Source organism: Talpa europaea, assembly GCF_964194135.1.
Source record: "Talpa europaea genome assembly, chromosome: 4".
Lineage (NCBI taxonomy): Eukaryota > Metazoa > Chordata > Mammalia > Eulipotyphla > Talpidae > Talpa > Talpa europaea.
In genome coordinates this window covers 52,494,915-52,510,561 of record NC_140070.1, presented here as the reverse complement: position 1 = coordinate 52,510,561, position 15,647 = coordinate 52,494,915, and the positions used below count along the sequence as shown (strand labels likewise).

The 15,647-nt window shown below is 35.2% G+C and overlaps 1 protein-coding gene across 3 annotated transcripts in view; it reads right to left on the bottom strand.

Annotated features, from left to right (window-relative positions):
* Positions 1-11,208: 11,208 nt before the first annotated feature.
* Positions 11,209-15,647, bottom strand: part of RASA2 (RAS p21 protein activator 2) — a gene marked incomplete at both ends in the record, with an annotated part of 114,107 nt that continues 109,668 nt past the window's right edge. For all 3 annotated transcript variants that reach the window (XM_084231170.1, XM_084231171.1, XM_084231172.1), the window contains 5 exons: positions 11,209-11,239; positions 12,734-12,923; positions 13,273-13,376; positions 14,017-14,225; positions 14,878-14,960. In XM_084231170.1, coding sequence (XP_084087296.1) covers positions 11,209-11,239; positions 12,734-12,923; positions 13,273-13,376; positions 14,017-14,225; positions 14,878-14,960 — 617 coding nt within the window. The remainder of the gene's footprint in view (positions 11,240-12,733; positions 12,924-13,272; positions 13,377-14,016; positions 14,226-14,877; positions 14,961-15,647) is intronic.

Genomic DNA, 15,647 nt, shown 5'->3' with positions numbered 1-15,647 from the left:
GAGCCAACGAGATTTTTTTTTAAAGATTTATTTATTTATACAAGCACTGGGTACAGTCAGAAGCACAGGAGGGTGAGAGAATTCACCAGAGTCAGAGCGGGGAACAGAACAGGCAGACTGAAGAAATACACTGCTGAGTGGAGCAGCAGGCGCAGCAGGAGAGGTCTGCGTGCCATGTGGGACCCTCGCCCGGTGGTCAGGGATCAAACCGGCGGTGTTGCACCACCAGGGGAGGCCCCCAGTGAGAGATTTTTAAAGGGAAAGGATAGAAGCAAAATAAAGAAGAGGACAATGATGACGATTTGTTCTACTCTGACTCCATAATACAGTTTGACTAGGTTTTAAGCAGATGAATAAACCAATGACTAGAAAAAATATTCTAAACTTTCATTTGCAGTGACTCTTCATGCTTAGCTTAAGCCTAAGGAGACTTTGCAGCAGACCTCAGAGCACAGCTTTTGGGCTGACTCCAGTGCTTTACCACACAGAGCACAAGGGGAGTCATGTGTTAGGATGATTGTTTAGTCGTTCCTTCATCCCACAGCATTTCTTGAGCCTACTATGTGCTCTTCTCACAGTCAGATGAATCCAAAGGTGACTGATTTGGTGTTCATTATACCCATGGTGATTTATTGAATAAGTGTTTTCGTTGCTCAAGTAGATTTTCTGGTTTCCCAGTTTTCCTATGCCACTCTTGTATCATGGTTACAGATTCTATACTTCCAGTTTCTTACTGTTTCACTTTAGTAAATCAAATTTTATTATTATTTGTTTACATAATTAGGTAATTTGGGGGGCACCTCTTTGCACTCAACATGCACGATTCACTCTTTGCCACCTCAGCTCCCGAGACACTGCCACTACACTCTCACCTGCTCTCCCGTGATCCCTGCACCTTCTCTCCTAAGACCTACCTCTCGTAACCACCCCGCTGTGTCCTCTCTACCACTTCAGGCCTCTCTACATGTGTGTGTATGGCCTCTCTATGTACCTGTGTGTGTATGAAAGAATTGGGTAAGGCAGGCCTGGACGCTTGGCCCCTATCACAAGGCGGCCTGGTACGCTTCGGTAGCCGTTGACTGTATGGCCATCCATGGTCTGAGGTGGTCTGGGAGTAGCTTGGAAATTATACCAAATTATACCAAGTACCTGCACAGAAAGTCCTCCCTGTATGGCCAACATGTCCCTTCCTGTTCACCATAAAAACTAATTACCCTTTGTCTTCCCTGGACCACGCTTCTCCTGTCATTGTCACATATCAATCATACTTGTTCATTGCTGACAATAAAAAGTGAGAGGGCTGCTCACTGGGCAGTAGAGTCTTGTCTCGCAAACCTGCTCCACGACTTCCCCTCAAACATGTCCCTGGGAGTCTGCTGGAGTGTTCCTGACCACTAGAGCCCATTTCTCTCAGAGGTTTACAGTTATATTTGTTGCATTTTGCTAGTTTGTTTTCTTTGGGTATTCATAACCCAAAACTATCCAGTAACTGCCTCTTACTTTCTGATTTATTTCACTGAGCTTATCACCCAATGTTCCATCCACATTGTTGAAAAACACATCATCTTTTGAAAAATTTGAGTGGTATTGTAAGGACATTCATTGTTGACTAAACTTAAAGCCTGGTTGACTATTTGTGATCATTGGTTTGTTTTGTAACCTTGAGGCATTCACAGGTTTAGATTTTGGTTGGTTTACCCAGGTTACCATGGCACTAGAGGCCCTTTCAGTCTAAGGGACCTCCTTTTCAAATTAATATCTAGGCAGAATATGCTGGGTTCTTTGTCTACACTAGCCTGTTTCATATAGAAATCATTAATCTCATTAATGGCCAGGACTCTCTTCTATTAATTCCTCAGATGATGGAAGGTGGATAATGCAATCTACAGGATTAAGGGAGCTAAATTGGCCCATGGTTGTATAGCACTGGGGTAGGGCCGGGAACATTCTATTAGGAAGGGTCCACTGAAGTAAATTATCTACACAAATAGATGGCACAGGGGTGGGATTAGGAGGTGGGGGCGGTAAGTGGAAAAGATGTTAGCTTTGTCTGGTATTGAACCTGTAGAAGAATCCTCAGATTACCCTGATCTAGTCTCCAGCTTGAACATGAGCAATCTGACAATGAATTAAACATGGATGTCACAGAGGCAAAGAGAACACCCAAAATTTTGAATATAAAAAGATGTACATCCAGACTTCATTGTCAAATTGTCAAAAAACAAAGATAATGAAAAACTTACATAGTAAGCAAGGAAAAAACAAATTACAAAGGTTCCCAAATTAGGATTTCCCAGAACTTCAGCCGAGACACTCTTCATACTCTTCATGCAAAAAGAGAGTGGAAGGAAGTGTTCACAATCCTATAAAACTAGAACTGCCACCATAGAATACTCTAACCTGCAAAATTACCAAGTATGAAGGTGAAATAAAGGTTTTCCCAGACATACAGAAGTTAATCAAGTTTATCACCACTAGACCTGTCCTTCAAGAAATACTGAAAGGAATACTTCTACACAAAAAAGAAACACAAATTCCTGAGCAAAATAATAGCACCATTGTTGCAACAAAATAAGATAAGCAAGAGCAAGGAGTCAACAGCAAACCTTTGAGTACTGAAGAAATGGACAGAACCAGTATAGTTAAATATCAGAGAACCGATACCAGCTCATAAAGAACTTAAGACATAGGAATTTAAGTAAAACCCCATGGTAACCACTATACGAAACTTGAAAATCAAGACCCACAAAGAAACAAAGAAATTGATACAGAAATACTAAGGAAAGCCATCCAGAAAGAGCAGAGAGAAAATAATAGAAACAACAGAAAAGTAAAACAATCAAATATCAAACACAAAATGACTGATGATAAATTGAAATAGTTCAATCATCACTGTAAATGTGACTAGTCTGAATTTACCAATAAAATACAGATTAACAATGCAGTGAATAAGTTTCAGCCACCGCTACTATGTTTGTAAGAGACCCATTTAAAACCAAAAGACAAAAACAAACTAAAAAGTTGGAGCAAGTTTATATATGCTAACAATTTAAAAAGAAAAGAAGACACTGCTATTCTCATATCAGACAAACTAGACTTTGAACAGAGACAAAGATGGATATTATATAGTGTCCAAGGGAAAAATTCACCAAGAAGATATAACTGTTATTAATATTTATGCACACAAGACAGGAGCACCTAGTTACACAAGGCAACTATTAGCATCTAAAACATATCAACATAAATAGTTGTTTTTTAAAAAAGATTTATTTATTTATGCATACAAGAGCTGGGGTACAGGCCAGAGATGCAGGGGGTGAGAGGATTCACCAGAGACAGAGTGGGGAGCAGAACAGGCGGATTGACTGAAATACACAGCTGAGGGGAGCAGCAGGCGAGTCGGGAGTGGTCTGCTGCGCCATGTGGGTAGCTCCCTGACTGGCCGGGGATTGAACTCATGCTGCAGAGGCTGCAGATTGCTTCATAGTGCGGTGCTTAACCCCTGGTGCCACCAGGGAGGCACAACATAAATAGTAATTATCATAGACACTAACATACCACTGACATGAAGGGGTAGATCATTCAGACAGAAAAATTAACAAAGAAATTAAAGGCCTTAAATGAAATGTTTAACAGATGGATTTAAAACAGATGGACAGTGAAAAGAGATTTCCATCCCAAAATAATAGAAAACACTTCTCTAGTGCACATGGAACTCTAGATCATATGCTAGGACATAAAACATGTCTCAGAAAATATATGAAAATAGAAATTATAGCAAGCATCCTCACAGACCATAATGCTATAAAACTAGAAAATAACCACAAAAAAGAACTGGAATAAACCAAAACATGTGGAAACTAAACAAAATGCTTCTGAACAACTCCTGGGTCAATGAAGAAATCAAAGAGCACAAAAAGTATCCAGAGACAAGTTACCAGACTCTTTGGGATGCTCTAAAAGCAATACTAGATGGGAAGTTTATAGCAATGAAGTCCCACTTAAAAAAAAACAAAAACAAAAACAAAGAAAAATCTCAAACAATCTAACTCTGCAGCTGAAGGAACTAGAAGAAGAACAAAAGCACCCAATGCCAGTAGAAGGAAAGGAATAAAAATCTGAGCAGAAATAATTGAAATAGAAAAAAAGTCCAAAAGGCCAGTGAAACCACAAGTTGGTTCTTTGAAAAAATAAACAAAATTAACAACCATGAGGTAAGCTTATAAAGAGCGAAAACACAAATAAATATAATCAGAAATGAAAGAGGTAACATTATAAAAGATACAGCAGAAATACATAGGATTATAAGGAACTATTACAAAAGTCTCTAGAAAAACTGGATGACCTAGGAGAAATGGGCAAATTTTAAGACTGATACAACTTCTCAAGAATGAATTAGGATGAAACAGACAGCTTAAAGAGTACAATCACAAGCTCTCGAACTAAAAGAGTAATAAAAAATTTCCCCAAGAACAAAAGGTCAGGACCAGATTGTTTTCTCCACCAAATTCAACCAAACCTTCAAAGATGATCTACTATCTATCTTATTACAACTCTTCAAAAAATCAGAGTGGGGGAATATCCCAGTACATTCTATGAGACCAACATTACCATGATACCAAAACAAAACAAAGGCAGTAGAAAAAAAGAAAATTACAGACCAATATCTGTGATGAACATAGATGCAAAAATCCTGAACAAAGTCCTAGCAAACCAAATACAGCAACATATCAAGAGAATTGTCCACCACCATCAAGTAGGCTTCATCCTAGAGAAACAAGGTTGTTTCAACATATGCAAATCAGTGTCATTCATCATATCTACTAAAAGGAAGTAAAAACGACACGGCCATCTCAACAGATGCCATACAAGATTTGACAAGATTCAACACCTATGTATGAGGGGAAAAAAAAAAAACACTCAATAAAATGGAAATAAATGGAATTTATCTAAACATTATAAAAGCAAAACCTGCAGCATATGTCCTACTCAATGGTGAAAAGCAAAGCTGAAAGCATTCAAACTATCAGGTACAAGACAAGGATGTCCACTAACAACATTACTATTCAACACAGTATTCTAAGTCCTACCTGAAGCAATTAAGCAAGAAAAAGACATAAAAGGAATCCAAATTGGAAAAGAAGTAAACTGTAGCTATTTTCAGATGACATGTTAATATACTTATAGAAAGCAAAAGAGTCTACCAAAAAAAACTAAGAAGTAATAATGAATACAGTAAAGTGACAGGATACAAAATAAGTACACAAAATCAGTTGCATTTCTATATACAATGTATCAAAAGAAAAGGAAATAAAGAATACAATCCCATTTACAATCATCCCAAAAAAGAATGAAATTCCTGGAAGTAAACCTAACAAATGAGGTACATGACTTGCATATGGAAAACAACAACACTCTGTTAAAGGAAATAAAAAATGACACATAGAAATGGAAAGATATTCCATGCACATGGACTGGAAGAATTAACATTATTAAAGAATTAACATTATTAAAATGGCCACATTACCCAAAGCAATTTGCAGATTCAATGCAATAGCTAATCAAAATACTGATGACTTTTTTCCAAGGAAATGGAACAATTATAAAATTTATATGGAACCACAATGGGCCGCAAATAGCTAAAGCAATCCTGAGAGGAAAAAAAAAATGGAGATATCAACTTCCTAACTTCAAACTATTATTATACAGCAAGCAACAACAATGACAACAGTATGTTTCTGGAACAAAACAGAAACTCAGACCAGTGAAGAATAATTAAAAGCCCAGAAATAAACCCACACAAAAATGGACAGCTAATCTTTGACAAAAAGAGCTATGACCATACAACGGAGAAAAAATAGCCACTTTAAAATAAACAGTGTAGGGAACCATGGATAGATACACACACAAAAATGAAATAAGATGCATACTTAACTCCATACACAAATATTAATTCAAAAGGTAATAAAGATGTGAATATAAGAACCAAAACCATATTGTACTTGAAAGAAAATAAAGGGGACATAATACATCTACCACAAAGATGTAATTGGGACTCAACTCCAAGGGCAAGGGAAACAAAAGCAAAAACACAAAACACACACACACACAAAAAAAAAAACAATTGGGACTAAAGGAAATTAAAAAGGGTTTTCAAAAGAAAACCATCACTAAAACCAAAAGGCAACATACAGAATTAGGAAAAAATATTGCACATCATACATCTGACAAGGGGCTTATCTTCAAAATGTACAAAGTTCTTACACAATCCAACAACAAAAAAACCAATCTGATCAAAAAATAGCAAAGGACCTAAATAGACACTCTTCTAAAAAAGACATTCAGAAAGACTAGACATGAAAAATTGTTCAACATCACTATTACAAGGGAAATGCCAATCAAAACCACAATGAGATGTCACATTAGCCCTGTGAGAATGGCCCATATAAAAAACAATGGAATCAAAAACGGTTGGCAAGGTTTTGGTGAAAAAGGAACTCTTACTCACTGTTGGTGGAAATACAAGTTGTTAGAGTCCCTGTGGAAAACGTTATGATTTCTTGGGAAAATAAAAATGGAAATTTTGTATAATCCAGCAATACCTCTATTAGATATTTCCCAAATATAATGAAAACTCTAATAAAAACTATTTATGCCTACATACATAACATCATTGTCCACAATCGCCAAACTATGGAATCAACCTAAGTGCCCTTCTACAACTGATAAAGTTGTGGAATATATACTCAATGGAATACTACAGTGAAGAAAGAATAAATAATGGCATCTGGGACAAAATGGATAAATCTTAAGCTGATTAAATACGTAAAAAATGAACGACAGCTATCAGTGGCATATATATAACCAAAAACATACACAGGCAAAATATAGCAGTAATAAATCTTGAACTCAGTGACAGAATATAATGGTTACCAGAGAGAACAGGTGGTTTGGTGTAGGGTGAATGGAGGTTATGCACATATGGAAGAGCAAAAATATAACCACAGAAATTAAAAAAAGTTTATATAGGCATAAGATTACAATGTAATAGCAAATGCTGTCACCAAACTAGAGTCAAAGGGCAAAGTGAAAGTCAAAGAATGAATCTTTAGGTTACAGAAGATGAAACCTTAGGAGAGGATGTATATGACAAATCAAGACCAAAAGTCTCTGAACACTGGTCAGTTTATTTTAAAGCCTGTCATGTCTGCCCAAGAGAGACTATTCTCCGAAGGGTCAGCAGTAGTCATTGACTTGGAGTAGGAGAAAATTCATACCAGCAGTTACACATTATGTCCTGCTTCTTAATCTTGTGTACACATAAAGGGACTGTTTGGCATCTGATATCTCTTTGATTTGGAATCACACAACATGGTAAGGGAAATCCAGCTAAAGTATGGCTCCCTCTATTCTTAAACAACCAGCATGTTTATATCATAGAACAGAACCCTATGTCTTTGATGTTTCTGACAAGTTCTGTTCTAATACTTGGGCCAATATGAGAGGTTTCTGGTATTGCAGTGAAAATTAGATCCTCTGAAATTCCATTTTATTTATCATAAACTCTTCTGGAGTCTTAGGGGTTAAGTTTTATGGAGGTTTACTTAGGAATGCTATGAGGGCTGCTTAGGCACTAATGGAGAAGGATTTTGATTCACTAGACAATTCAGCAAAATAGCACAAGGTCCACTAATAACATCCAGAAGGGAGCAATGAAGATCAAGTCACAGGTAGTCAAGTCTTCAGAAGTTAAAGAGGCTCTGATGTGGACTTTTCTGAGAAGAATAGAATGAGGGCTCTAAACTGTTTACCCAGATAGGAGTGGAACATGTTTTTGTATACTGGATGTGCCTGGCTCTAGGGAATGACAGACTCTTACATGGCATCTACTCACTGTAGGTCCTCAAAACAAGTCTGGTGAGTTAATAAAGACCACAATCCATCAAAAGATCAGCTTAGTTACATGCAAGAAAAGAACACCAAGCCTTTTCCAGGTTGCTTTATTCTTCTTTGTTACTGAGGAATTCTCACTTCTACTATTCCCTTACTAAGAAGCATGTTGCATTCATTTAATTTTTTATATTTTTAAATTTTTTTAACTTTTATATTCTCCATACAATTGCACCCCCCTTATTTTGACCCCATTCCCTCCTTTCCCTGCCCCCCTCCATAGTGTGTCTCTGGGTCATAGTTGTTTGTTGATTTTGATTTTTGCTTTCTTATAGTTATTCTTTTGCATTATTTTAAACAAGAAGAAATTCCTAGATTAGTTAAAAAAAAAAAAGGTCTCAGAATGGACAGACTTGTAATTTATTTCAGTTATTTCCAAGCGGCAGTTACAAAAGTTTTTAATTTTTATAATACTCTTGATAAGAAAATAAAATTTAAATAAAAATACATTCTCAACAATACAACATGGTTACACAAATTCACTACATTAAGTTTTGATAACTTAAAATTTCAAACTGGACAATGTAAAAACCAATATTTACTAGTACCAGGATGAGTCCCAAGTTAATAAAAATGGAAGCAGAAAACAGCAAGCCAAACTAGTAGTTTAACTCTAGAATGAGTCCTGTACATTTCACATTGTGTAAGATGCTGAAAATTTTCTTGTCTTCAGTTTTATTAGGGTGTACCATTAGAGCAAATTATAGGTGCTTTTACTTTAAAAAAAGTTTTCTAAAGCCATTGTGTGAGGGAATCTGCTAAATGAGAAAGACTTGGTTTTAAAAACAGAAACTCAAAATCCCCTGCGTCACCTATTTTTTTGTATAATAAGAAATAATAAGAAAAGCCTCGTATGATACTTAAACATTACCTGTGGTATTATAAACATATTTCTTTGGCAAATAAAATAGTTAAAATTTGAGAAATTATATTTCTGGGAGTAAAAATTTTGCTATTGCCCATCATTTTATTAAATGAATTATCAAAAAAACAATGCTAAGCAAAAAACGGAAACAACAAAAGTCACAGATGACTGTCATTTCAACTGATGGAAATGGCTAAAATAAAAAGAACTGGCATTTATGAGTTTCTCCATATTAAGCTTATCTTTCCCTCTTGGGGTTTTCAGGTTTTTAGGGAAAAGTAGTAAAAATCAAAGTATTCAAAAGGAAGGAGGAAGTATTCAAAATTCTAGGAGGAAGGCCCCTAGAAAAACCTGATTATCTTATGGTCATACTGACACAGACTGTTGTTTCAAAAGTCTTTCAAAGAAAATTAAACTTAATTTCACAATACTCCTTTTCGATGTGCTAAGTTGGTTAATTTTGGTCAAACTGGCAGTTTAAAAGTGTCAAAGTGAGAAAATAACTACATAAATAAACCCTTTCTTTAAATTCAGTTATGTACTCACACAGCATTAGTCCTCTTAGTAACGCAGTAATCTTTAAAAGCAATAGGGGATCTGATAGGAGAAAAATTATAAGAAGTCTTTCTTTTGCCTAAAAAAAAAAAAAGCCACCTAAGAGTAATGAGTGGTACCTGCAATGCTCCATATTCCTTTCCCTCTTAGAGGGAAATTTCAATCTTAATGAAATTGATGAAAAATTTACTTAATGGCTAAATTCTTTCACATTTGTAACTCTGTGTAGTTCATGGAATCTATAATGGTCATAAAATTTAAGACTCTTTCAAACGTGTCCTCAAAAATGGGCCAGGAATACTTATCAAACTGTAGACTAGGGTTGATTCTTGAATAAAATCAATTGATTTTACAAGTCATTTAAAGAAATACATTGTTCAGTTTTATTTATTTATGGAATAACTTTGGTTTTTAAAAATAATTACCTGATAATAATATAACTTAAAAATAATTACAAATAATATAATTGGTAAAGTTATCTTGAAATGTAGCTTATGCTGAGGGAAACAAAAGAACTACTAGGTAGACTTACATTAATAAGTCACAGTTTTAAACAGAAATATGTGTAAATACTCCAAGGTTCAAAGTACCACATTTAGAAAATGTTTTCAATTTAAAAAGATAAAATAAGAGTACCATAGTTTTTAATACTGATGAAGCAAAGTGTATCCCTCTTAACTTCAAGGTGGCAACTTGCTTCGAATGCCTATTTACAATGATAGTTTTTAGAATGAAAGTAATTACAGAAAAACAATATTCAAACAGTTGCTTGTCCAAATTCCATTTGGATAGCAGGCAAAAAGGAAACAGCAGTGAAATATAAACATTTTCAGGAAAGCACTATTTCTAGTCTTAAACACTGATCATTCAACTGATCATAGAGATTAGATACTATGGAGTATCTAAAATATAATCTGGCGGCCAGATTATTAAAGTGCGCCAAGTGACTGTTTTGCAGTTAGTTCTTAACCTCATGCTAGGAGGAAGGGGTCCTTATAGTGGCCCTTATAATAGCATGGAATAACAGGTGGAGTCAAGTGAGTTTCCTCCCACTTTCTTTCACTGTTTACTTTCTCTTCTTTTTCAAAAGAGATGTTCTTAGATGTCAAGAACTTTTAAATCAAGAAAGCGAGTACCTACTATTTAAAACAATAAAAATTTAGTGGTCTCAGTTTATTTCATCTGCCATCACTCATCCCAAATGTAAACAAGATGCACGCAATAGTACATGTTCCCTGATTCCTTCTACTGAGTTCTGTTTACATCTTTAAGTAGACAAAAGAATCTACCAACATTCAAGGATGCTTTTGGCAGTAGTTTGACAGCTTCTGTCATTCCTAATATAGTCTGCAATGACTAATGGACCAATAGGGAAAAAAAAAACGCTTTTCTTTTGCTGAAGAGGGTATAGATAAACTAAACAGGAAGCTCTGAATTATCATGGATTGGGATTTTCTAGGAAAACACAATGTTGGCAGTGTAGAGCAGGCACTAATGGTAGTGAAAAGTCCATAGAACATGGAGTGTTACAAGAAAAAATGGTTTCCTGCTATGAATTCTCCTTTTGTTACAAAGCTTCTTTAGGAAGATTTCTTTCTATTAAAAAGAAGTTGTAGAAACATGGCTTTTAACACATTCTCTAGTAATCCATCAAATTCTCTAGTAATACATCAATACCAGGATTCCCAAACAATTTCAATTATTAAATATTCAATACAATGTGAATACAGGTGACACTGAAGCCAATGTTCATTCTTAAATACTATTAACGAAATAGATTATGATTGAAAACTCCAACAAAAATATTTTCCAGTTCCTCTGAATCAATTGGTCAAACTCTAAGATGTTTTTCCAACAATTGGGTTTTCCCTAGAAATAAAAGAAAATCATTAAATGCCTGGCACTATTTGAGAAGCTACTAATGCAACAGTGAACAAAATAGGAAAAAACGCTTGCTCTCAGAGATCTTACACTCTGATAGAGGAGAAGTAAAATGAACAAATAAAATATTTAGTACAAGAGATTTGTATTTTTTAATAGAGAAAAAGCTGGAAAGGGGTGTACTGTATGTGGCTCAATGGGAAGGTACTATTTAAGATGGTTGGTCATGCATTAGCTAGGGACTCATATGGGAACTCCCTGGAGTTCTAAGAAAATGGAATCACTACATTGGAGGAGAACCAATTACACTAATGTAGAATGGACAGGCTCAGGATGTTTACAATAATCTTTCTAATGTATTGATCTACCCAGACAGAAGATGACTATTTATACCTGTGAAACAGATTTTTATTATTCATTAATCACAAAGACAATCCACATAATTTTTAAAGAAAATTAAAATGGTGGGGCAGGATTCAAAGTCTCCTCACTAATCAGTTGTATGATCTTGGGCAAGACAGTTAACTTCATTTCAGATTTTCTAGTTGCAAAATGGGCATGAAACCATGTTGGGCTGATGAGGAATCAATGAGAGAGTGTACATTACAGCAAAAACTTAACTGCTGGTTCAAGAACCATCCTCTCCCTATTGACTTTTGTGCAAACAAAACCTTGATTCTGTGCTAACTGGGCAGCTCTGTTATTTCAGAGGAAGAGCTGGAGGTAATTTAGACATGTTGTTTTTTTCTCTGAGCAAGGAAGAAACAGCTCTTTCTGCATCTGGATCATACTATGTAAAACTGTATAATCCACATGTGCCCCCATGAGGGGAGAAGCCTGAGGAAGACATAAATTATCTTGCCATGTTGAAATGCTGAATTAACCAACTATAGAAGCTGGGACTTAATTTGAGATAAGAAATGAATATTAATTTGTAATAAAAAATATTACAGATATTTCTTATTGTTTATGCCACTTCAATTGGGCCTTTCTGTTACTTGCTGCTAGTAAGCAATCTTAGTGATATGAGGAAAAGTACAGCGCCTGGTATAGAGTAAGCACCTAATATATGTTAGCAGTTGCTATTACTATTTACCATAGTATCTGAGATAGATCTAAAAAAATCAACTATAAAATGATCTTAGCACTTTTACTGGTGATATAGAAGATCTTACTGTAAAAACAACCCAAAACCAAAAAGCTACTAAGTACTCAATTCAATGAGTTACAATGAATTTAAGATCAAACAAGGTGGTAAAGTATGGCACCAACACAATGAAATGACACCAAAACTGAAAAAGGAAAAGAACACTGTGTGGGTGACCAAGGACAGATATACCTGCACAAGAGAAAGCTTCTGATTTGGGTCTTGAAAGGTGAAGCTAAGCAGGAGGCCTGGATTTCAGGTGTGAGTACAAAGTAGTTGAGGCCATCTCAAACTAAGTTTTAAAGTATGTTTAAAGTAGCTCTGAAAATACTTACTTGCTCCCATATTTTGCACTACTTGATCTTTTCTTCCTATACTTTTCATGAGGTTCATCTAGCTTCTCTATGGTGCTTTTTATTTGCTGAATTGTCTTAAAGGTTGTTACAGAATCCTCAATTACAAAGTTAGAATAATCATCAGGCTCTTTCTGTGGTCCTTGATAGACAGCTATAGTTCCACAAGCCTCTATAAGAAGCAGTAAAATTTTTGATTAGAAAACTAAATTGCAAAATGTAATTTGTAGCACAAATATGAATTTCTCAAGTGTCTCAAACTGAGGAGATGTCCTCTGGCAAAGCATACATAACTAAAATACATACATTTTATTAGTTATGATCATCACACTTAGGTAAAAAAAGTAGTATTTTTACCTCATCAAATCTATGGAAAAAACCCCTTCTGGGAGTCTGTTAGATGAATAACATTTTGGTAAACTTAGGAGTATTTTCAAATTTTAAGATAATGCCAAAGCAATACTTCAGGAATTGGTAATGAAGGATCATTGTTACAAAAAATACTTTAATTATATATTTACCTTCCATTTTTTGCAGCTTAAGTAAACTGAGGGTAAAAAGGGAATAAATTCTTTCTGTTTCTCTGTCTTCATCAATATCTATTTGGATATCGGCAGGGATACCTCTATGATAAAAATGAAATTAAAGACATTGGAATATTTTTACTTTGTTAACATGTGAAAGACTTCCGATGGTCTGAGACTAAAAATAGAACAACAGAATTTTGCAGAAAGAAATTCAGAATGGAATAAAATGAAGTCAAAGAGGTTTGGTTGTTACGTGACTAATCAAAGGGAAGGGAATTTTCAAGTGAAATCATTTTAACAGCCTGTATGGTTAATCACAAAAGTCATGGTTCCATACACAGAAAGAGAATGCTAAACTCTTCTTCCTTGATACCACGCTTAACATAGCATATCTAGTTACACATTGCTCCCTTTTTTTAACTTTTGCAACCATTATTTTTATCATTCCAGAAAGAAACCCTGTGTCCATTAGCACTCCTCATTCTGCTCTCTTTCCAGCTCCCCACCAACCAATAAGCTACTTTCTGTATTTATGGATTCACCTATTCTGAACATGTAATATAAAGGTTATATAGTAAAGGGCCTTTGTGGCTGGTTTCTTTCACTTAGCGTTATTTTCAGGGTTCATCTGTGATGTAGTATGTGTCAGTGTGTCATTCTACTTTATAACCAAGTAATACTGCATTGTATGGATAGATCACATTTGAAACGCTGCTTTTTATTCAGAAAAAAACTTACGCGGTACATGGCTTGCAGCCGAGAGTGTTTTCACTGGTTTCCTGACAGCAGAGCCAGTTTCCATTGAGATATGCAGAAGGATGATAAACACTGAGCCTGTTCTGATTGCATCGGCTCACCCTGCAGAGCACGTCTATCCATTCATTAGCTTCTACACAATTATTTGCCTGGACATACAGTGGTTTCTCCGTGTGTATTACTTGGAACATCTTCACAGGCAATTAAGATAAAAAAGTTAGAGAGACATTCTAAACATCAATGCACAGTATGAAATATAAATAGGTGCATAACAGAAATGGAGTGCATAACTGCTGCTCAGGTATCCTATGATTGTTATTTTTCAAATAAGTTAGTCCCAAGGACAATTTCAATCACACGGTATGAATCAGTAAAACAGAATGTAACTTTTAGAAGTCACAAATGTCTAAAGAAAAGGCTATCATATACATAGCACTATAGGAAGGTAAGTTGAGATGGAGGAAAATGTTTGAGCAAAGGCAAAGAAGTGGAAAATACCAAGAAAAAAGGAAATCATTTTAGTTGTTATTAGTATATGGTAAGTACAGAATGATAGCAGAAGATAAGGTTGTACAGAATGGTTGGGATTATATTATCTAATAGCTTGAGTGTCCCGTTGAGAAATTTGATAATAAGGAAGTAATGAGAAAGTACCTTTAACTTAATAGGCTAAGCAGAGTATATAAGGCATCAATAATAATGGACAATTTTAAAACACAGTTCTCATCAGCAATTTAGAAACAAAATTAATGATTAATGGCTAACAATAAAATAAACAACCACTTAAAATATTCAACTAAGTAACATGTAGTTTTAAAAGCTCTAAATAGTTATGTAACTTACATTTTTCTTGTTGAAAGAGCTCTCTTCCAGTTTTTCCACAGCAAGAATGTTTTTCACTGGAATTGTATAAATTGCATCTTTGCCTAAACAACAAAAGAGGCAGGAAAAAATTAACTTCAATCAGAATTATAAAGGTGAGAGGTTAACTGTGTAAGAGTTAAGCTCATCCTTGATGGTAGGAGTATAAATAACCTACAGATTCCAAATGGCACATATATAAAATTCTTGGTTTTATGGAACAGATGAATTTTCACTGTTTTCTGTATAATGACTTCCTCTTTACCTTTTCCATATGAAATTAAAATATTTTGAAGGAATAATACAGGGAAAAATTTTATCTCTATATAGAAAATAAAAATGTCATATTTTATAACTATATGGGGACCAAAAGAACCAATATACTTAGTAACAGAGGCCTACTTTTAAAACTTAGTAGAACATAAGTTTTCTTTCATGGAGTTATTACATGAGCAGTGAATCTGACTTACCAAAGTGGGTTTTTCTGCTTTTCTAATCTAGTATTTAATTAAGGCATTAACTCAAAACACTGATTTTATTTTTTTAAAAAGATTTATTTATTTATGCATACAAGAACTGGGATACAGGCCAGAGGTGTGTGTGTGGGGGAGGGTGAGAGGATTCACCAGAGACAGAGTGGGGAACAGAGCAGGCAGACTGACTGAAATACACTGCTGAAGGGAGGAGGGGGCGAGTCAGGAGAGGTCTGCTGCGCCATGTGGGTAGCTCCCTGGCTGGGGATGGAACTCGTG